Below are 24352 nucleotides of genomic sequence, written 5' to 3' on the forward strand. Positions count from 1 at the left end.
TGATCTTTGATGCTGATGGCCTTTGGATGGGGTTCTTGTGTGGGCATCCTTTTTGTTAATGTTGATGTTAATTGCTTTCTGCATGTTAGTTTTCCTTCTATCAGTCAGGCCTCTCTTCTGCAGGTCTGCTGGAGTTTGCTGGAGGTCCACTCCATACCCTGTTTACTTGGGTATCACCAACAGAGGCTGCAGAACAGCAAAGATTGCTGCCTGCTCCTCTTTCTGGAAGCTTCATCCCAGAAGAGCACCAACCTGATGTCAGCCAGGGCTCTCCTGTATAACATGTCTGTCAACTCCTGCTGGGACGTGTCTCCCAGTCAGGATACACGGGGGTCAGGGACTCACTTGAGGAGGCAGCCTGTTCCTTAACAGAGCTCAAGCATTCTACTGGGAGAGCTGATGCTCTCTTCAGAGCTGGCAGGGAGGAACATTTAAGTCTGTTGCAGCTGCGCCCACAGCCGCCCCTTCCCCCCAGGGAGATGGGAGTTTTATCTATAAGCTCCTGAATGGGGCTGCTGCCTTTCTTTTAGAGATACCCTGCCCAGTAAGGAAGAATCTAGTCAGTCTGGCCACAGCCACTTTGCTGTGCTGTGGTGAGTTCCACACAATCCTAACTTCCCAGCAGCTTCCTTAACACTGTGAGGGGAAAACCACCTACTCAAGCCTCAGCAATGGTGGACGCCCCTTCCCCCACCAAGCTCGATCATCCCAGGTTGACTTCAGACTGCTGCACTGGCAGCAAGAATTTCATGCCAGTGGTTCTTCCCTCGCTGGGCTTTGTGGGAGTGGGACCCACTAACTGAGATCACTTGGCTTCCTGGCTTCAGCCCCCTTTTTAGGGGAATGAAAGGTTCTGTCTCTCTGGGGTATGAAAAAGAACTCCTGCAGGTAGCTCATTGTTTGCCCAAACAGCTACCTAGTTTCAAAAACCTTGGGAAAAGCATAGTATTTGGGCCAGATAGCACAGTCCCTTATGGCTTCCCTTGCTTAGGGGAGGGAGTTCCCCATTTTCTTGCACTTCACGGTAGAGGTGATGCCCCACCCTGCTTCTGTTTACCCTCTGTGGGCTGCACCTACTGTTTAACCAGTCCCAGTGGGATGAACAAGGGTCCTCAGTTGGAAATGCAGAAAGCACCCACCTTCTGTGTTGGTCTCCCTTGGAACTGCAGACAGGAGCTGTTCCTATTTGGCCATCTTGCCAGCTCCCACACATCAATTTTAAAGACACAAGACCCAACAGAGAAATGGGAAAAGACTTGAATAACAACTTTACTAAAGAGGAAATCTATATGGCTTCCATATATATTAAAAAGATGTTTACTTTCATAAGCAATTGCATATTCAATATAGAGTGAGGCGACATTACACACTTAGCATATTGACAAAAGTTTAAAAGCCTCAAGACAAGCATTGGTGTGTGGACAGAAGAGGATGCATGTTATGTGATTCAATTCACATGAGGTTGCAAAAGTAGCAGAACTAAGCTATGTTGCTTAAAAATGCATTATTTTGTTGGTACAACTATTTAAAAGGAAATTACCATCACACATGTCAAGATGGTAGTCATTTTTGAGGATGGAGTGAGGGAGAGGTTTATCATCAGGGACTCACAAGAAAGCTTTTGAGGTTCTGGTAATCTATTTCTTTGCTTGGTTTGATTTGCTTATAAGTAAACTTTATACATTTTATTTACTTTTTATATATTTCAGAATAAAGCAAGAAAGGGAAAATGATCAATTATGTCAAATTTTATTTATAGGTCAGTTAAGATGAGGGTGAGACTTGGGGCCATTGAGTTCAGCAAAGTGGAGACTATTGTTGAAACATAGCACATTGTCTCAATGAATGGTTGGGGTAAAGATCTTATTTGAATAGGCTCAAGAGACAGTGAGAGGACATTTGGAGACAGTATATGGCTCCAAAGAACTCTTTGGAGGAATTTTTATATATAAAGGAGAACTGTAGTGAGAACTGGTGGTAAGTGGGGATGCAGAAAGCTTTATATAAAATATATAGTATTGGAAGAATATAAAGATAAATGTTATGGCATGCCAAAAGCAGTGGGGTAAAGGAAGGAAGATAACTTTATGTGTATTGGGTTGTATGGTTTTGTGGAGGGAGTGAAAATGTGTAATACTTTGTAAAGAGAACATTAAAACTATTTTCTAGTCTTAAAAGTATATAGTAGAATTACACGTAACATTCATATCTGTTAATGAAAAGAATCATGGACAACATCCTGCTCAAAACCACTTTTCAGAAAGAGAAAGCCGAAAGAGATTAAGTACTTGATCCAAATTGTGACATTAATAATCATCCCAGACTAAAACAGAGTTCCTCCTGCCCCATGGATCAGTGCTATTTTTATAGTATTATCTATAATATGACTTGCTCTTAAATTGGTTTTTATAGTCATTATATTTTATAGTGGAGTTTATTTGGGTATTTCATTTAGCCTTTGTTGCACAACAAACTACCCTAAAAGTTACTGGCTTAAAATAGTCATGTGTATTTCTCATGATTCCATGAGTTGGGCTCAGTTGGGACCACTCATGTGGCTATAGTCAGTTATAGCTCAACTGGAGCTGGAGGGACTAAGATGGTGTCATTCATGTGTCTGGGGCCTTACTGCTTTTTGCTGGCCTGGGATCTCTTATCATTCTGTAGTCTAGCCTAGACATCCTTGCATGGAAGCAGGAGCATTCCAAGAGGGTGAAGATGGAAGTCTAGACCCCTAAACTTGGACATCATAGCCTTCACATTAAATTAATCAAAGCATGTCATAAATCCAGCCCAAATTCAAGGGGTGAGGCAAAAGTCCCCACCTCTTAGGAGGTACAGAATATTGTCATATTTTTTTCATCTGTCAGAGATAATTACAAATTATAATCATTGAATTTCCTTTTTTTTAAAAAAATATATATTTTATTGCACTTTAGGTTCTGGGGTATATCTGAAGACCATGCAGGATTGTTGCATAGGTACATATATGGCAATGTGGTTTGCTGCCTCCATCCCCATCACCGATATCTAGCATTTCTCCTCATGTTATCCCTCCCCAACTCCCTACCCACTGCTGTCCCTCCCATAGTCCACCCCAACAGACCCCAGTGTGTGATGCTCCCCTCCCTGTGTCCATGTGTTCTCAATGTCAACACCTGCCTATGAGTGAGAACATGCAGTGTTTGATTTTCTGTTCTTGTGTCAGTTTGCTGAGAATGATAGTTTCCAGGTCCGTCCATGTCCTTACAAAGGACATGAACTCATCATTTTTGATTGCTGCATAATATTCCATGGTGTATATGTGCCACATTTTCCCTGTCCAGTCTATCATCGATGGGCATTTGGGTTGGTTCCAGGTCTTTGCTATTGTAAACAGTGCTGCAATGAACATATGTGTGCATCTATCCTTATAATGGAACAATTTATAATCCTTTGGATATATACCCAGTAATGGGATTGCTGGGTCAAATGGAATTTCTATTTCTAGGTCCTTGAGGAATCGCCACACTGTCTTCCACAAGGGTTGAAATAATTTGCACTCCCACCAACAGTGTAAAAGTGTTCCTGTTTCTCCACATCCTCTCCAGCATCTGTTGTCTCCAGATTTTTTAATGATTGCCATTCTAACTGGCACAAGAGGGTATCTCAAGAGGATAGTTGTGATTTGCATTTCTCTAATGACCAGTGATGATGAGCATTTTTTCATATGTTTGTTGGCCTCATATATGTCTTCTTTTGAAAATAGTCTGTTCATATCCTTCGCCCACTTTTGAATGGGTGTGTTTATTTTTTTCTGGTAAATCTGTTTTAGTTCTTTGTAGATTCTGGATATTAGCTCTTTGTCAGATGGGTAGATTGCAAAACTTTTTTCCCATTCTGTTGGTTGCCGGTTCACTCTAATCATGGTTTCTTTTGCTGTCTAGAAGCTCTGGAGTTTAGTTAGATCCCATTTGTCTATTTTGGCTTTTGTTGCCAATGCTTTTGTTGTTTTAGTTATGAAGTCCTTGCCAATTCCTATGTCCTGAATGGTTTTGCCTTGGTTTTCTTCTAAGGTTTTTATGGTGTTAGGTCTTGTGTTTAAGTCTTTAATCCATCTGGAGTTAATTTTAGTGTAAGGTGTCAGGAAGGGGTCCAGTTTTTGCTTTCTGCATATGGCTAGCTAGTTTCCCAACACCATTTATTAAACAGGGAATTATTTCCCCATTGCTTGTTTTTTTCAGGTTTGTCAAAGATCAGATGGTTTTAGATGTATGGTGTTGCTTCTGAGTCCTCTGTTCTGTTCCATTGATCTATATCTCCGTTTTGGTACCAGTACCATGCTGTTTTGATTACTGTAGCCTTGTAGTGTAGTTTGAAGTCAGATAGCATGGTGCCTCCAGCTTTCTTCTTTTGTCTTAGAATTGACTTGGCTATACGGGCTCTCTTTTGGTTCCATATGAAGTTTAAGGTGGTTGTTTTCCAGTTCTGTGAAGAGGGTCATAAGTAGCTTGATGGGGATAGTGTTGAATCTATAAATTACTTTGCACATTATGGCCATTTTCACAATATTGATTCTTCCTAACCATGAGCATGGAATGCTTTTCCATCTGTTTGTGTCCTCTCTTATTTCCTTGAGCAGTGGTTTGTAGTTCTCCTTGAAGAGATTCTTTACATTATTTGTTAGTTGTATTCCTAGGTATTTTATTCTCTTTGTAGCAATTGTGAATGACCATTTGTTCTTGATTTAGCTCTCTTAAAGTCTGTTATTGGTGTATAGGAATGCTTGTGATTTCAGCACATTGATTTTGTATCCTGAGACTTTGCTGAAGTCGCTTATCAGTTTAAGGAGATTTTGGGCTGAGATGGGGTCTTCTAAATATATAATCATGTTGTCTGCAAGTAGAGACAATTTGACTTTCTCCTTTCCTAATCGAATACGTTTTATTTCTTTTTCTTGCCTGATTGCTCTGGCTAGAACTTTCAATACTATATTGAAAAGGAGTGGTGAGAGAAGGTATCCTTGTCTAGTGCCAGATTTCAAAGGGAATGTTTCCAGTTTTTGCCCATTCAGTATGATATTGGCTGTGAGTTTGTTGTAAATAGCTTTTATCATTTTGAAATACTTTCCACCGATACTGAGTTTATTGAGGGTTTTTAGCATAAAGTGCTGTTGAATTTTGTCAGAGGCCTTCCCTGCATCTATTGAGATAATCATGTGGTTTTTGTGTTAGGTTTTGTTTATGTGGTGAATTACTTTTATAGACTTGGGTATGTAGAACCAGCCTTGCATCTCCAATATAAAGCCTAGTGATTGTGATGGATAAGCTTTTTGATGTGCTTTTCCAATCGGTTTGCTAGTATATAATTGAATACTTTTGCATCTATGTTTATCATGGATATTGGCCTGAAGTTTTCTTTTTTTGTTGAGTCTCTGCTAGGTTTTGGTACCAGGATGATGTTGGTCTCATAAAATGATTTGGGAAGGATTCCCTCTTTTTGGATTGTTTGGAATAGTTTCAGAAGGAATGGTACCAACTCCTCTTTGTATGTCTGGTAGGATTAGACTGTGAACCCATCTGGACCTGGGCTCCTGGGTTTTTTTGGTTGGTGGGCTCTTAATTGCTGCCTCAACTTCAGACCTTGTTACTGGTCTATTCAGGGTTTCAACTTCTTCCTGGTTTAGGCTTGGGAGGGTGCAAGTGTCCAGGAATTAATTTATTTCTTCGAGGTTTACTGGTTTATATGCATAGAGTTATTTGTAGTAATCTCTGATGGTAGTCTATATTTCTGTGGAATTGGTGGTGATATCCCCTTTATTGTTTTTTATTGCATCTATTTGATTCTTCTCTCTTTTCTTTTTTATTAATCCGGCTAGTGGTCTGTCTGTTTTGTTGATCTTTTCAAAAAACCAGCTGGTGGATTTATTGATTTTTTTGAAGGGTTTTTTGTGTCTTTATCTCCTTCAGTTCTGCTCTGATCTTAGTTGTTTTTTGTCTTCTGCTAGGTTTTCAGATTTTTTGATCTTGCTCCTCTAGCTCTTTCAATTTTGATGATAGGATGTCAATTTTAGATCTCTCCTTACTTCTCATGTGGGCATTTATTACTATAAAATTTTCCTGTAGACACTGCTTTAAATGTGTCCCAGAAATTCTGGTACGTTGTGTCTTCGTTCTCATTGGTTTTGAAGAACATCTTTATTTCTGCCTTCATTTCATTATTTATCCAGTCAACATTCAAGAGCCAGTTCAGTTTCCATGAGGTTGTGTGGTTCTGAGTTCATTTCTTAATCTTGAGTTCTAATTTGATTGCACTGTGGTCTGAGAGACTGTTTGTTATGATTTCTGTTCTTTTGTATTTGCTGAAGAGTGATTTACTTCCAATTATGTGGTAAGTTTTAGAGTGGGTGTGATGTGGTGCTGACAAGAATGTATATTCTGTGGATTTGGGGTGGAGTGTTCTGTAAATGTCTATTAGATTTGCTTGGTCCAGGTCTGAGTTCAAGTCTCAGATACACTTGTTAATTTTCAGTCTTTTGATCTAATATTGACAGGGGAGTGTTAAAGACTCCCACTGTTGTGTGGAAGTCTAAGTCTCTTTTTAGGTCATTAAGAACTTGCTTTATGTATCTGGGTGCTCCTGTATTGGGCGCGTATATATTTAGGCTCATTAGCTCTTCTTGTTGCATTGATCTTTTTACCATTATGTAATGCCCTTCTTTGTCTCTTTTGATCTTTGTTGGTTTAAAGTCTATTTTATCAGAGACTAGGATTGCAACTCCTGCTTTTTTTTTTTTTTTTTTCTCTCCATTTGCTTGGTAAATCTTCTTCCATTCCTTTATTTTGAGCCTGTGTGTATCCTTGCATGTGAGATGGGTTTCCTGGATACAGTACACCGATCGGTTTTGACTTTTTATCCAATTTTCCAGTCTGTGTTTTTTGATTGAGTCATTTAGCCCATTTACATTTAAGGTTAATATTGTTATGTGTGAATTTGATCCTGCCATTTTGATGCTACCTCATTGTTTTGCCCATTAATTGACATAGTTTCTTCATTGTGTCGATGCTCCTTACCATTTGGTATATTTTTGGAGTGTCTGGAACTGGTTGTGCCTTTCTATGTTTACTGCTTCTTTCAGCAGCTCTTGTAAGGCAGGCCTGGTGGTGACAAAGTCTCTCAGCAATTGCTTGTTTCTAAAGGATTTTATTTCTCCTTCACTTATGAAGCTTGGTTTGGCTGGATATGAAATTCTAGGTTGAAAGTTCTTTTCTTTGAGGATGTTGAATATTGGCCCTCACTCTCTTCTGGCTTGTAGGGTTTCTGCTGAGAGATCTGCTGTGAGTCTGATGGGCTTCCCTTTGTGGGTAACCCAACCTTTCTCTTTGGCTGCCCTTAGCATGTTTTCCTTCATTTCCTGGTGAATCTGATGATTATGTGCCTTGGGGTTGCTCTTCTTGAGGAATGTCTTTATGGTGTTCTCTGTATGTCCTGGACTTGAATATTGGCCTGCCTTTCTAGGTTGGGGAAGTCCTCCTGGATAACATCCTGAAGTGTTTTCCAGCTTGTATTCATTCTCTCTGTCACATTCAGGTACACCTATCAAACATAGATTAGGTCTTTTCACATAATCCCATATTTCTTGAAGGCTTTGTTCATTTATTTTTACTCTTTTTTCCCTAATCTTGCCCTCTTGTTTTATTTCATTTCATTGAGTTGATCTTCAATCTCTGATATCCTTTCTTCTGCTTGGTCGATTTGACTATTGAACCTTGTATATGCTTTATGAAGTTTTCATGGTGTGTTTTTCACCCCATCAATTCATTTATATTCTTCTCTAAGCTGTTTATTCTTGTTTGCATTTCGTCATACCTTTTTTCAAGGTTCTTACTTTCTTTGCATTGGGTTGGAACATGTTCTTTTAGCTCAGAGAAGTTTGTTATTACCCACTTTCTGAAGCCTGTTTCCGTCAATTCATCAGACTCATTCTCCATCCAGCCTTGTTCCCTTGCTGATGAGGAGTTGGGATCTCTTGGAGGAGAAGAGGCGTTGTGGTTTTGGGTGTTTTCATCCTTTTTGTGCTGGTTTCTTCCCATCTTTGTGGATTTATCTACCTGTGGTCTTTGTGGTTGGTGACTTTTGGATAGGGTCTCTGAGTGGACGTCCTTTTTGTTAAAGATAAAGTTATTTCTTACTGTTTTTTAGTTTTCCTTCTGACAGGCCCCTTTACTGTAGGACTGCTGGAGGTCCACTCCAGACCCTGTTTGCCTAGGGATCACCTGCAGTGGCTGCAGAGCAGTAAGGGTTGCTGCCAGTTTCTTCTTCTGTTATATTTGTCCCAGAAGGATGCCCACCAGATGTCAGCCTGAGCTCTCCTGTATGAAGTGTCTCTTTGGATATATGTGGATCAGAGAGCTGCTTGAGGAGACAGTCTGTTCCTTGTAGGAGCTCAAGTGCTGAGCTGTGAGCTCCATTGTTCTGTTTAGAGCTGCTGGGCAGGTATTTAAGTCTGCTGCAGTAGAACTCATAACTGCCTTTTTTTCCCAGGTGCTCTGTCCTGGGAAGGTTGGTCTTTATTTATAAGTTCCTGACCTGCTGCTTCCTTTTTTCAGAGATACCTTGCCTAGCAAGGGGGTAGCCTAGTCACAGTCTGCCAGCAGAGGCATTGCTGAGCTGCTGTGGGCTTTGCCTGGCTGCTGTGTGAATTTCCCTGTGGTTTTGTTTATAGAGGTATAGTTAGAACTGCCCTGGTAATGGCAGTCTGCCTCAGTAATGGCGGACTGTCTCTGTAACAGCAAACTGCCTCAGTAATGGCATATTGCCTCAGAAATGGCGGATTGCCTCCGTAATAGTGTACTGCCTCAGGGTGGTGGTGGACACCTTGGTAATGGTGAACACCCTTACCCCCACAGAGCTGGACCGTCCTGGGTCCAGCTGTGCTTGCTGTGAAACTCTCACTCCTTTCAGATTGCTGGTCTTTGTGGGGGTGGGACCCACCGAGCCAAATCACCTGGTTCCCTGTTTCAGCACCCTTTCTTTTTCAGTTGAATGGGCTACTGTGTTTCCTGGGCATTCTAGGCGCCAGTTGAAACAGCGCCCAGATTTGTGTGAGTTTTTGTGCAGAGACCCACTGCGCCAGCTGAAACAGCCATGCTGGAGACTCCTGGTGCTTTTCCGCCCAGGAATCTCCTGGGGTATGGGCAGTAAAAATTCGTTTGTAAATGCACTGATCACTCATCCTCTGTGTTCTCACTGGGGACTGCAGTCCAGAGCTCTTCCTATTCGGCCATCTTGGATTATCTCCTGTACCTCGTTTTTTTTTTTTTTTTTTTTAAAGAGACAGATTCTGTCTCCATCACTAAGGCTGGAGTGCAGTGGTGTTGCCATGATAACCCCTTGAAACTCCTGGTCTCAAGCAATCTTCCCATCTCAGCCTGATGAGCAGCTAGGACTACTGGTGTGTACCACTACACCTGGCTAATTTTTAAAATTTTTTATAGAGAAGAGGTTTTGCTATGTTGCCCAGGCTTGAGTTTACTGTCTAATGTTAACTTTTGTTTAATATGTAGCTAAGAAGCTGTTGATTCAGAGACTCTTAACAATGTAGTTTTGGTCATTATATGAGAAATACAAAAATTTGAAAATGGAAAAATGTATTAAAAATTAAAAGAAAGGGAAAAAAGCTGTTTTCCAGATTTTGTATCCTCATGATATAAAACAGATAATGAAATGTTTATTTTTAGAAAAAAAGTAGGGTTAAAAAATAAGGGAGAAAATTCAGTATAGTCTTTGTTGCACAGAATGTTGACATAATCATTATTTTCTCATCATTAGCATTAATGTGTTATAATCTCTGTGGATTTTTTTTACACGTTATAGAATATGTTAGAATGTAATAGGACTAAAAACAGTAGGAGCAATTAGGAGTTTCCCATGAATTGACTTGTAATGATAATAAGAACATATTGCCAGGCACTGTCCTAAATGCATTTGTTTAAAATTTCACTTAATTTATTTGACAATTATGTATGTTCAGCACCTACTGTGATCTTTGCACTGTGCTAGACTTGGGGCTATTACTCTGAATCAAATCGACATGGTTTCTGCATGTTACCATACCCCAGATAGAGATCAGGGAAGGTTCTCTAAAGGAACTTTCTAAGCCAGGACCTGAAGGATGAGTAGAAGTTAGCTGAGGTAGAGTGGGAAAGGGAGTAGGAGGTCCTCTGGGGACATAACAACAGCCTTGGACGTATGTGAGTGAGAGACATTAAAAGAATTGAAAAATACATGTAGTATTCTAAAGCCTAAAATGTGAAAGGAATGAGTCAAGAAAGAAACTGGGGAGGTAGCCAGGGGCCAGATTGCAAAGGGTTTTGTAAAATGTGTTGTTACAGAATCTGGATTTTATATTAAGGATCTTGGGAAGCCATTGATGGGTTTAGAGAGAGATTTTGTTTGTTTCCTCAGACTGTGTTTTAGAAAAGTCACTGGCTGCAGTTTGGCAGGGGGGTACTTGGAGGAGTATACTTGGGAAGAGATAAAGGTTGACCTGGGGGTACCAACAATACAGGTCCTAGGTAATGATATGACTTAGGTGATTGTGGGAATGAAAAGAAGTATTTAGAGATACTTTGAGGGTAGATTTGGTGACTGGATGTGGAGTAGAGGGAAGAGCCCAAGATGACTGACTCAGATTTCTTACTTGGAGTGTCTTTACTGAATAGGGACCTAAGTGGAGGAACAGGTTTGAGAAGGAAAGTATTCTTGCCCTAGATTTGCAACCAAATCCCAGACTCTATTCCCAGTGAAAATCCTGGATCTCTCTGTATTCTGTAGTATTTGAAATGACATTTCTAATAGCAGTTTATAAAAGTGATTCTTGTTTAGTAAAATTCAGTCAAATGTAGCAATGCTGCCATAACCTGAATTTGTACTTTGAAGCTGAAAGGAAGATTGTACTTTAGCATTTGGTAATGTGTTACTATAGTCAATTTTATGAAACAGTTTACTTACTGCTTAATTTTTTAAAATTACTTGAAGAGAATAATGGCTAAGAAGCCATATGTGAATACCTATCCTAAGCTTTTTATTCACTTATAAAGTAACTTTATAACCATGTTTGTCCAAGTTTAAAAATAAAGTTTATTAAAAGAACTTATAAAAATTATTATTTTTTGTCTTTTATGACTCTGATTAGTAGAATGTTTACATTTATGCTTCAGATGGAAAAAATACATAGGATAACTACTTTAAAATAAGTCTGGCTTTCACGGGGTGTGCATGTATATCAAAACATCATGTTTTATGCTATAAATATATACAATTTTATCTGGGAATTTGACCTTAATAAGGTTGGGGCAGGGGAATTAAGTATCTCTTATGTATTCTTTATAGACTGAATATTCTATTACTTTGAATATTTTGTAAGTTTAAGAGTACTTTACAACCTACTTTTTTTTCTTTTTTCTTAGGCACTACAAGGGCCCCCAGGGATGGGGAAGTACCAGGAGTGGATTATAATTTCATTTCTGTTGAACAGTTTAAAGCACTGGAAGAGAGTGGAGCATTGTTAGAAAGTGGAACATATGATGGTATGTCCCCAAATAACACCACCATCACCCAAAAAACTATCTGAACGACTGGACTTATTTCAAAGGGAATTTGATCATCAAGTACCACTTTTTGAAAAAGTTTCTTTCCTTTCTGTTTTTGGGAAAATTTTCTTTTGATGGGGAGATATGTAATTTACTAATTAAAGTGAGATTAAATAACAAGCAAAAATTTCCACCATATTTTAAAGTTGATTGTGAACAAGATATTAAAAATCAGCCAAACTGGCCAGTTTAAATATTTCATAGTAATTCATATTCATCATGTGAACTCAATGAGTATTTGTTGATTGCTTTCTATTTGTGGTTGGGAATTCAAAATCTGTATACTTTAAAAAAACTTATATGTATCTTGACTGTCATGGAAAAAAGAGAATATGAAATTTGGGGAGAAAACAACAAAAACAGAATGATTGGTTTTCTTTTCTTGTCTGTTTTCTCTACCTACTTGATTCCAGGAAATAAATATTTGGGATAAATTTCCGTTTTTAAATGATTCTGTTAGATCTTTTTTCTCCTTATGTAACATGCTCTTCACTGGCAAGCTTATCCATTTCCATAGCACCCTATGCTATGGTCCATCATTGCTTTATCATGCTACTATAATTGCCTGTTTACAAGCTCTGTGATAGTAGTGGTCATGTGTGTCTTCTTTGATATTATATTCAGTGCCTAAAGATAGTGTTCAATAAATATCTAATCTGGAATTCAACATATCCAAATATGCATTTGTGTTCTATCCAAAAGAGTAATTCTTCATCATTTCTCTCTTTAGCAGCACCAAGATCTCAGAACAGTGAGATCATTATTTACTTTCTCCTTTCTCTCACATTTCACATCCATTTGCCAGATCTCATCATTTCTTCTTTTGTAGCTGCATTCACAATGCCCTTCTTTCACTTTCACCACCTCATTGTAGGCCCACTAGGAGAGCTCATATGTGGACTATTGCCGTTGATCTCATTTGTTCCAATTTCTTCCATCCTTCCCATTGCTAGTTGTGAGGAGCAGCTCTGATCATGTCTTTCTCCTATTCAGAACCTTCAGTGATTTCTTTTCATCTGCTAAGTTTAACATAACTACCTTTTCTGGGCTTAGCACCCATGATTCATTTATTCATTCATTTTTTTCCTGTTTTATTCATTAAACAATCATTTATTAAGTACCTACTATGTGCCAAGCACTATAAGAGGATCTAGGAATAGTGTGATGAATGAGATTGAAGTGCTTTTGAAGTCGTTTTTGTTTTTTTAAGAAGCCCTCTGCCCTTAAATGTTGAAAATACTCTACCTTTCGTTCCATTAAATATAAGAGGTTAGTATGGACAAAGTGGCATATTGCATATTATTAGTTACTGTGTACTCAATTCAGAGAAAATACAAATTAAAATAATAGTTATACATCATTTCACATCCATCAGATTAACAACAATTTACAGTCTGATAATTGCAAGAAATGGAAACTCCCATACACTGCTGGCAAGAGTATAAACTGGTATAATCCTTTTGGAGAGCATCTTAGCAGTAGCTAGTAAATTTGAAGATAGACATAACTCTGAACTAGCAGTGCCCTCTCTAGACATTTGCCCAAGAAAAGCTGATGCCCATACGCGTATGTAGAAACATATTCATTATAGTGTGAAACAGTGACAGAATGGAAACAATTCTCCTTTAGTAGAATGAATAATATACATTTTAATTTGTTTGTTAAAATGGACTTCTATACAGCAGTTGAATGGACTAGATTTATAGGTATCAACATTAATATGTCTTATGAAGTATGAAAAGTATAAAATTGTATAAAAAGAAAGTTACAGAAAGAAAGCATATGTACAGTATACTGTTTATGAAAAAATATGTGAAATGTTAGGAAAATACTCTCTGAAGCTTTTATGAAAACAATAGTATTTACATGTTATAGATGCATATACACATATCCTAGATGTATACTCAGGGGAAAGACACATAACAACTTCAGGACAGCTTAGGGAGGGAGTGGCCATAGGGACAGGAAGTTAGGGCTTTAATTGTAGATGTAATCATATATATATATATATATATATCCTTAAAGAGAAAAAAAGGGAGATTTGAAAGCAGTCTAGCAACAGTATCTAGATGATGTGTATATAAATAAATAAATACATGTACCTATACTTATGTAAGTAAATTTTATAAAAAAATATATATTTCTAATACAATTCTGATACTATAGTCTTTAATTTTATATTCATTTGAAATATTAAATAGTTGGCAGTTCTGTAAAAATGAAAAAGGCTTCAGAAAATAAAAAACTTCAAAACAGCTCTAAAACAAGGAAAACATTTCTCCATCAGTAACTGTAGTTAGGGTTCACAAACCTTGGAATTGCCTACGTTATTGGATCTGAAAACTTGATACTTACCAACAACTCAAGAAAAATAAATCTAATTTATTTATAAACAATGCTAGTTTTCTTTTTAAATCTAAGCCCCATAATTATCTTTTATAACAAGGAAACTTCCCAAAATTATTATGAAGTCCTAAAATCTTTTCAGTGATTATGGGTGGCAGTCATCATATCCTGTATTTTTATATTTTCCTTTTAGAAAAAAAGTTAAAATTTCTCAAGTTGGATAATAATTACCACAGTAAGATGTGTTTCTAGTAATACTACTACCTTAGAAAAAGTAGACTTTTTTGATCAAAACATCCAAGATGGCTGATCGCTAACGGCTCGGGATTGTAGCTCCCAGTGAAAGCACAGAGAACGAGAGGACGTCACACTTTCAGACGAATTTTTGTCGCTCACGGACCAGAAGATTCCCAGTGGAGGAGCCCCACGGGTCGCCAGTGCGACTCTTGTGGCTGGCACAGTGGTTTTGCCGGCGCCTCGTCACAGCAGCTCTTTGTGCAGAGTAAACGGGAGATTCCCGGGCAGAAGAGCACCATCAGTCTTAACGCCGCTGTTTTGGCCGGCTCATTGGGTTGCTGGGATTCCAGCACTGGGAATCAATAAACTGGTCATCCACTCAGAAACCCAACTAGAAAGGCAATAATCGTAAAGACGACAGATGGATAAATTTATAACAAAGGGAAGAAACCAGGCTAAAAAGGCTGAGAATACCCAAAATCAGAACCCCTCTCTCTCTACAGAGGATTACAGTTTCTTATCAGCAATGGAACAAGCCCTGATGGAAAAGGACTGTGTGCCATTAACAGAAGTAGGCTTCAGAAGGTGGATGATAAGAAACTTCTGGGAGTTAAAAGAAGTTGTTCTAACCCAATGTAAAGAAACTAAGAACTTTGAAAAAAGGTTTGATGAAATGCTAACAAGAATAAACAATATAGAGAGGAATATAAATGAACTAACGGAGTTGAAAAATACAACACGAAAACTTAGCGAAATATGCACAAGTTTGAATAGCCAAATTGATCAAGCAGAAGAAAGGATATCAGAGGTTGAAGACCTACTTAATGAAATAAAACGAGAAGACAAGAATAGAGAAAAAAGGATAAAAAGGAATGAGCAAAGTCTCCAAGAAATATGGGACTATGTGAAAAGACCTAATTTACGTTTGATAGGTGTACCTGAATATGACGAAGAGAATGAATCCCAGCTGGAAAATACTCTTCGGGATATTATTCAGGAAAACTTTTTAAATCTAGCAAAGCAGGACACTATTCAACCCCAGGTAATACAGAGAACACCACAAAGATATTCCTCAAGAAGAGCAACCCCAAGGCACATAATCGTTAGATTCACCAGGGTTGAAACAAAGGAGAAAATACTAAGAGCAGCCAGAGAGAAAGGTCAGGTTACCCACAAAGGGAAGCCTATTAGACTTACAGCAGATCTCTCAGCAGAAACCCTACAAGCCAGAAGAGAGTGGGGGCCGATATTCAACATCCTTAAAGAACAGAACTTTCAGCCCAGAATTTTATATCCTGCCAAACTAAGCCTCACAACTGAAGGAAAAATAAAATCTTTTATGAACAAGCAAGTACTCAGAGATTTTATTACCACCAGGCCTGCTTTACAAGAGCTTCTGAAAGAAGCATTATACATAGAAAGGAACAACCAGTATTAGTCTTTCTAAAAATATACCAAAAAGTAAAGAGCACCAACATAAAGAAGAATTTACATCAACAAATGGATAAAATAGCCAGTTAACATCAAATGGCAGTAACCCTAAATTTAAGTTGACTAAATCCCCCAATCAAAAGATACAGCCAAAACGTAATGGTATGCTACATCCAGACCCATTTCACATCCAAAGATACACAAAGACTCAAAACAAAGGGATGGAGAAAGATTTACCAACCAAATGGAGAGGAAAAATAAATAAATAAATAAATAGCAGGAATTGCAATTCTTGCATCTGATAAAATAGATTTCAAAGCAACAAAGATATAGTGGTAAAAGGATAAATGCAACAATAAGAGCTAACGATCCTAAAACCGAGATACATAAGACCCATAAAGAGATTTAGACTCAACGAGACAGAAAATTAATAAGGATTTTCAGGACTTGAACTCAGATCCGGAATAAGTAAACTCAATAAATATTTATAGAGCTCTCTATTTTAAATACACAAAATATACATTCTCCACCTTAAATACACAAAATATTGATCAGCCATTATTCATACCCATTTTTAGAATAAAGCTACATTCCCACTCTCTCTCCCTCTTTTTCTTCCTTCCTCTCCCTCACTCCTTTTTCTTTCTTTCTGTCCAAAAAATAAAAAAAGTAGACTTTTTATTTTTGTCACAGTATATCCAGTTTCTTTGATACTGTGATTAATGGGCATATTTCATGCAAAACAGAGATCCTCAAACCTCGTAATCCCCAGCCAAATCTCTGTTTGTTGTATTCCTGTGCCTGCTGCCCCAGAGAAATGTGACTGGTTTTTTGGTTGGTTCTTTGCTTTACTTCTGAGAGTTTGCAGAAAGTTTAGTTTGTTCTCATGCAAATTTTTGCATTCATCTGTATGACTGGAGCAACTCCATTTCAAATATAGATTTGGAAACAAGGGAGTAGATGATTAGAGAGAGACAGGATGTCATTGAAACTTTTTTTAGTTTTATTTTATTGTTTTGTCTTCATTATTTTAATGGCAATTACTGCCGAAAGTCAAACTTCCAAAGAATTCATCTTAAATGTTTTCTGCCTCAAAACATGCACAATTTAAGGTAAATAATGTAGTATCTAGATTTGTCTCAGCATTATGGGGAACGACCTATGCTATTTTCCATCTAGGAGAAAACAGTCAATTATCTACCTCACTAATTTACCTTAGGCAAATGAGTGTCTTAATTACTTCCTTAGGAACCAAAGAATTTGATTAGAAAATATGATTTTAGAAAAATCATGTGTATTTTACTCTCTAATCATATGTATCTTTATCTAACATTAGCATAATGATTAATATAATGTCAAAAGTAGTAGGAACCACAAACTGTTAATCAAGCTAGACCTGTTGAGTGCTTTCCCATTGTATTTGGCTGCCTAATGGGAACTGCATGACAAATTGAGAAGATAGTCAGTTGTTTTCATTCTTTTCTGGAACATTTATTTTTACTGCAAAAATTACTGATTCTCAAGAGAAAATTGAAGTATTTCTTGCTTTCCTGAGACTAAGCCATTATTGAATTATCCTGCTAATGTCTCTTATTTGTTCAATAAATTGTGAGATAAAATAATATAATTAGAATGCCTAGAAAAACTTTTAAAAATTACCCTTATATAAACAGCCTACTTATTTATTTATTTAATTTATTTATTTAATTGCATTTTAGGTTTTGGGGTACATGTGCAGAACATGCAAGACATTTGCATAGGTACACACAAGGCAGTGTGTTTTGCTGCCTTCCTCCCCTTCACCCACATTTGGCATTTCTCCCCAGGCTATCCCTCCCCAGCTCCCCCCAACGGCTGTCCCTCCCCTCTTCCCCCCAATAGACCCCAGTGTTTAGTACTCCCTTCCCTGTGTCCATGTGTTATCATTTTTCATCACCCACCTATGAGTGAGAATATGTGGTATTTCATTTTCTGTTCTTGTGTCAGTTTGCTGAGAATGATGTTCTCCAGATTCATCCATGTCCCTTCAAACGACACGAACTCATCATTTTTGATTGCTGCATAATATTCCATGGTGTATATGTGCCACATTTTCCCAATCCAGTCTATCATCGATGGGCATTTGGGTTGGTTCCAGGTCTTTGCTATTGTAAACAGTGCTGCAATAAACATTCGTGTGCATGTGTCCTTATAGTAGAACCATTTATAGTCCTTTGGATATATACCCAGTAATGGGATTGCTGGGTCAATTGGAATTTCTATTTCTAAGGCCTTGAGGAATCGCCACACTGTCTTCCACAATGGTTGAACTAATTTACACTCCCCCCAACAGTGTAAAAGTGTTCCTATTTCTCCACATCCTCTCCAGCATCTGTTGTCTCCAGATTTTTTAATGATCGCCATTCTAACTGGTGTGGGATGGTATCTCAATGTGGTTTTGATTTGCATCTCTCTAATGACCAGTGATGATGAGCACTTTTTCATATGTTTGTTGGCCTCATGTATGTCTTCTTTTGTAAAGTGTCTGTTCATATCCTTTGCCCACTTTTGAATGGGCTTGTTTGTTTTTTTCCTGTAAATCTGTTTGAGTTCTTTGTAAATTCTGGATATCAGCCCTTTGTCAGATGGGTAGACTGCAAAAATTTTTTCCCATTCTGTTGGTTGCCGATTCACTCTAGTGACTGTTTCTTTTGCCGTGCAGAAGCTGTGGAGTTTGATTAGGTCCCATTTGTCTATTTTGGCTTTTGTTGCCAATGCTTTTGGTGTTTTGGTCATGAAGTCCTTGCCTACTCCTATGTCCTGAATGGTTTTGCATAGATTTTCTTCTAGGGTTTTTATGGTGCCAGGTCTTATGTTTAAGTCTTTAATCCATATGGAGTTAATTTTAGTGTAAGGTGTCAGGAAGGAGTCCAGTTTCTGCTTTCTGCACATGGCTAGCCAGTTTTCCCAACACCATTTATTAAACAGGGAATCTTTTCCCCATTGCTTGTTTTTGTCAGGTTTATCAAAGATTGTATGGTTGTAGATATGTTGTGTTGCCTCCAGTGCCTCTGTTCTGTTCCATTGGTCTATATCTCTGTTTTGGTACCAGTATCATGCTGTTTTGATTACTGTAGCCTTGTAGTATAGTTTGAAATTCGGTAGTGTGATGCCCCCCCGCTGTGTTCTTTTTGCTTAGAATTGACTTGGCTATGTGGGCTCTCTTTCGGTTCCATATGAAGTTCATGGTGGTTTTTTCCAGTTCTCTGAAGAAAGTCAATGGTACCTTGATGGGGATAGCATTGATTCTGTAAATTACTTTAGGCAGTATAGCCATTTTCATGATATTAATTCTTCCTAATTATGAACATGGAATGTTTCTCCATCTGTTTGTGTCCTCTCTTATTTTGTTGAGCAGTGGTTTGTAGTTTTCCTTGAAGAGGTTTTTTACGTTCCTTGTGAGTTGTATTCCTAGGTATTTTATTTTTTTCGTAGGAATTGTGAATGGCAGTTTGTTCTTGATTTGGCTCTCTTTAAATCTGTTATTGGTGTATAGGAATGCTTGTGATTTTTGTACATTGATTTTATATCCTGAGACTTTGCTGAAGTTGCTTATCAGTTTCAGGAGTTTTTGGGCTGAGGCGATGGGGGTCTTCTAGGTATACCATCATGTTGTCTGCAAATAGTGACAATTTGGCTTACACCTTTCCTATTTGAATGCCCTCTATTTCTTTTTCTTGCCTGATTGCTCTGGCTAGAGCTTCCAATACTATATTGAATAGGAGTGGTGAAAGAGGGCATCCTTGTCTAGTGCCAGATTTCAAAGGGAATGCTTCCAGTTTTTGCCCATTCAGTATGATATTGGCTGTTGGTTTGTCATAAATAGCTTTTATTACTTTGAGATACATTCCACCGATACCGAATTTATTGAGGGTTTTTAGCATAAAGGGCTGTTGAATTTTGTCAAATGCCTTCTCTGCGTCAATTGAGATAATCATGTGGTTTTTGTTTTTGGTTCTGTTTATGTGGTGAATTACGTTTATAGACTTGCATATGTTGAACCAGCCTTGCATCCTCCTTGCTCATGGGGATAAGCTTTTTGATGTGCTGTTGCAATCGGCTTGCCAGTATTTTATTGAAGATTTTTGCGTCTATGTTCATCATGGATATTGGCCTGAAGTTTTCTTTTCTTGTTGGGTCTCTGCCAGGTTTTGGTAACAGGATGATGTTGGTCTCATAAAATGATTTGGGAAGGATTCCCTCTTTTTGGATTATTTGGAATAGTTTCAGAAGGAATGGTACCAGCTCCTCTTTGTGTGTCTGGTAGAATTCAGCTGTGAACCCTTCTGGACCTGGACTTTTTTAGTGTGGTAGGCTCTTAATTGCTGCCTCAACTTCAGACCTTGTTATTGGTCTATTCATAGTTTCGGCTTCCTCCTGGTTTAGTCTTGGGAGGACACAGGAGTCCAGGAATTTATCCATTTCTTCCAGGCTTACTAGTTTATGTGCATAGAGTTGTTTGTAATATTCTCTGATGATGGTTTGAATTTCTGTGGAATCTGTGGTGATTTCCCCTTTATCGTTTTTTACTGCATCTATTTGGTCGTTCTCTCTTTTCTTTTTTATCAGTCTGGCTAGTGGTCTGTCTATTTTGTTGATCTTTTCAAAAAACCAGCTCTTGGATTTATTGATTTTTTGAAGGGTTTTTCGTGTCTCTATCTCCTTCAGTTCAGCTCTGATCTTAGTTAATTCTTGTCTTCTGCTAGGTTTTGAGTTTTTTTGATCTTGCTTCTCTAGCTCTTTCAATTTTGACGATAGGGTGTCAGTTTTGGATCTCTCCACTCTTCTCATATGGGCTCTTATTGCTATATATTTTCCTCTAGAGACTGCTTAAATGTGTCCCAGAGATTCTGGTATGTTGTGTCTTCGTTCTCGTTGGTTTCAAAGAACTTCTTTATTTCTGCCTTCATTTCATTGTTTATCCAGTCAACATTCAAGAGCCACTTGTTCAGTTTCCATGAAGCTGTGCGGTTCTGGTTTGGTTTCTGAATTCTGAGTTCTAACTTGATTGCACTATGGTCTGAGAGACTGTTTGTTATGATTTCTGTCCTTTTGCATTTGCTGAGGAGTGATTTACTTCCAATTATGTGGTAAGTTTTAGAGTGGGTGTGATGTGGTGCTGACAAGAATGTATATTCTGTGGATTTGGGGTGGAGAGTTCTGTAAATGTCTATCAGGTTTGCTTGTTCCAGGTCTGAGTTCAAGCCCTGGATATCCTTGTTAATTTTCTACCTGGTTGATCTGTCTAATATTGACAGTGGAGTGTTAAAGTCTCCCACTATTATTATGTGGGAGTCTAAGTCTCTTTGTAAGTCATTAAGAACTTGCCTTATATATCTGAGTGCTCCTGTATTGGGTCCATATATGTTTAGAATTGTTAGCTCTTCTTGTTGTATCAATCCTTTTACCATTATGTAATGACCTTCTTTGTCTCTTTTAATCTTTGTTGCTTTAAAGTCTATTTTATCAGAGATGAGAAGTGCAACTCTTGTCTTTTTTTTTTTTTTGCTCTCCATTTGCTTGTTAAGTCTTCCTCCATTCCTTTATTTTGAGCCATTGTGTATCGTTGCATGTGAGATGGGTTTCCTGGATACAGCACACTGATGGGTTTTGTTTTTATATCCAATTTGCCAGTCTGTGTGTTTTGATTGGTGCATTTAGCCCATTTACATTTAGGGTAAATATGGTTATGTGTGAATTTGATACTACCATTTTGATGCTAGCTGGCTGTCTTGCCCATTAGTTGATGTAGATTCTTCATTTTGTTGATGCTCTTTAGCATTTAGTGTGTTTTTGGAATGGCTGGTACTGGTTGTTCCTTTCTATGTGTAGTGCCTCTTTCAGGAGCTCTTGTAAAGCAGGCCTGGTGGTGACAAAATCTCTGAGTACTTGCTTGTTCGCAAAGGATTTTATTTTTCCTTCGCTTATGAAGCTCAGTTTGGCTGGATATGAAATTCTGGATTGAAAGTTCTTTTCTTTAAGGATGTTGAATATTGGCCCCCACTCTCTTCTGGCTTGTAGAGTTTCTGCTGAGAGATCTGCTGTGAGTCTGATGGGCTTCCCTTTGTGGGTGACCCGACCTTTCTCTTTGGCTGCCCTTCGTATTTTCTCCTTCATTTCAACCCTGGTGAATCTGACTATTATGTGCCTTGGGGTTGCTCTTCTTGCGGAGTATCTTTGTGGTGTTCTCTGTATTTCCTGGATTTGAGTGTTGGCGTGTCTTGCTAGGTTGGGGAAATTTTCCTGGATAATATCCTGAAGAGTATTTTCCAGCTTGAATTCATTCTCTTCATCACATTCTGGTACACCTATGAAACGTTGGTTAGGTCTCTTTACATAATCCCACATTTCTTGGAGACTTTGTTCATTCCTTTTTGCGCTTTTTTCTCTAATCTTGGCTTCTTGTTTTATTTCATTGAGTTGATCTTCAACTTCTGATATTCTCTCTTCTGCTTGGTAAATTCGGCTGTTGAAACTTGTGCATGCTTTGCAAAGTTCTCATATTGTGTTTTTCAGCTCCTTCAATTCATTCATATTCCTCTCTAAGTTATCCATTCTTGTTATCCTTTCCGTGAATCTTTTTTCAAGGTTCTTAGTTTCTTTGCATTGATTTAGTACATGTTCTTTTAGCTCACAGAAGTTTCTCATTACCCACCTTCTGAAGTCTGATTTCGTCATTTTGTTACAGACATTCTCCGTCCAGCTTTGTTCCCTTGCTGGTGAGGAGTTTTGGTCCTTTGTAGGAGGCGAGGTGTTCTGGTTTCAGGTGTTTTCCTCCTTTTTGCGCTGGTTTCTTCCCATCTTTGTGGATTTATCCACCTGTCGTCTGAGTGGTTGCTGACTTTTCGATTGGGTCTCTGAGTGGACGCCCAGATTGTTGATGATGAGGTATTTCTGTTGCTTAGTTTTCCTTCTACCAGTCTAGCCCCTCCGCTGTATGACTGCTGAGGTCCACTCCAGGCCCTACTTGTCTGGAGTATACCTGTAGCAGCTGCAGAACAGTGAGAGATGCTACCAGTTTCTTCTTCTGCTATCTTTGTCCCAGAATGATGCCCGTCTAATGTCAGTCTTATCAGTCCTTTTTGAGGTGACTCTGGATATACAGGGGTCAGGGAGCTGCTTGAGGAGACGGTCTGTACTTTATAGGAGCTCAAGTGCTGAGCAGTGATCTCCATTGTTCATTCAGGGCTGTTAGGCTGCTACGTTTATGTCTGCTGCAGCAGAACTCTTAAAACCCCCTTTTTTCCTCAGATGCTCTGTCTCGGGGAGTTGGGGCTTTCTTTTTGAGTGTCCGTTGCACTATCCTGCCCAGCTAGGAGGCAGTCTAGTCATTATTTGCCTGCCGAGGCTCCACCCTGCTGATGTGGGGTCTGCCCTGTTGCTGCGGGCTCTGCCTTGCAGCCGCGGGTTTCACTGTGGGCTCCACCCTGCTGCCACAAGGCTCCGCCCTGCTGCGGAGTCTCTCTGTTATGGCGGGTTGCCTCGGCAATGGCAGGCTGCGTCAGCAATGGGAGTGTACCTCAGTAGTGGTGGATTGCCTCGGTAATGGTGGACACCCCTCCCTCACCGAGCCGCACCATCCTGGGTTCAGCTGTGCCCGCTGTGAAACTCTTTACCCGGCGTGTTTCGAATTGCCATTTTGTTTGTCCCTGTGGGGGTGAAACCCACCGAGCCTGCTTGCCTGGCTTTCTGCCTCAGAGCACCTTTTTTTTTTTTTTTTTTTTTTTATAAAGTTGAACAGATGGCTCTCTCCCAGGTGTTTCAGTTGCCCGCTATTAGGGCACTGGGATCTGTGTGATTTCCCATGCAGTGACCCACTGCACTGGCTCAAACGCCATTTCCCAGGAATTTCCTGGTCTGGCTCACTGTCCAAGTCCCGTTTAATCAGATGGATATGCTAATCTGCCCTCCCAAATCTCAGATTGCCGGTTTAGCAGGGCACCAGGACCAGTGTGTTTTGTGCAGAGTGTTGTGGAGTGCCGCTGCACTGAGGCGCCAGCCAAAGCGGCCGCAACAGCCAAAACGGCTGCACTTGTGTCCTGTGTCTCTCCTACACCTGGGAATTTCCCCGTGCTGTGGGCAACAAAGATCCTTCTGGAAATGCGGCTTTGACTCACCCTCTGCGCGTTCACTGAGAGCTGCGATCCTGAGTTGTTCTTACTGCACCATCTTGAATTGATCTACTTTTTTATTTTATTTATTTATTTTTAAGACCAAGTCTCTTTCTGTCACTGGGCTGTAGTGGAGTGGCGCAATATGGGCTCACTGCAACCTCTGCCTCCTAGGTTCAAGTGATTCTACAGCCTCAGCCTCCAGAGTAGGTGAGACTACAGGCACTTGCCACCACGCCCAGCTAATTTTTGTATTTTTAGTAGAGATGGGGTTTCATTATGTTAACAGCCTACATTTTTATACGAACTGGTTAGTTCTTAGCTTAACCTTTACCCACATACTTTCTTATCTTACCAAAATAGTTTATTATCTTATACCTCAGAAAAAGATTATTTCAGTTAGTTTTATCCTCATTTACCCCCACCTTTTATGCCAATTAGTCTTACATGACAGCATCAGTGAATTTAAATTCACAAATTATGTCCTAATTCAGAACCCATGTAAGGCATCCCTTTAGGAATGAATAATCTACATACATACAGTCAACTTCCTGG

At 38.9% G+C, this 24352-nt stretch overlaps 1 protein-coding gene across 3 annotated transcripts in view; it reads left to right on the forward strand.

The window, feature by feature from the left end:
- Positions 1 to 24352, forward strand: part of MAGI3 (membrane associated guanylate kinase, WW and PDZ domain containing 3) — a 310874-nt gene that overhangs the window by 170509 nt on the left and 116013 nt on the right. For all 3 annotated transcript variants that reach the window (XM_017975031.4, XM_009001917.4, XM_002751252.6), the window contains exon 3: positions 11451 to 11570. In XM_017975031.4, coding sequence (XP_017830520.1) covers positions 11451 to 11570 — 120 coding nt within the window. The remainder of the gene's footprint in view (positions 1 to 11450; positions 11571 to 24352) is intronic.

Source organism: Callithrix jacchus, chromosome 7 (assembly GCF_049354715.1).
Source record: "Callithrix jacchus isolate 240 chromosome 7, calJac240_pri, whole genome shotgun sequence".
Lineage (NCBI taxonomy): Eukaryota > Metazoa > Chordata > Mammalia > Primates > Cebidae > Callithrix > Callithrix jacchus.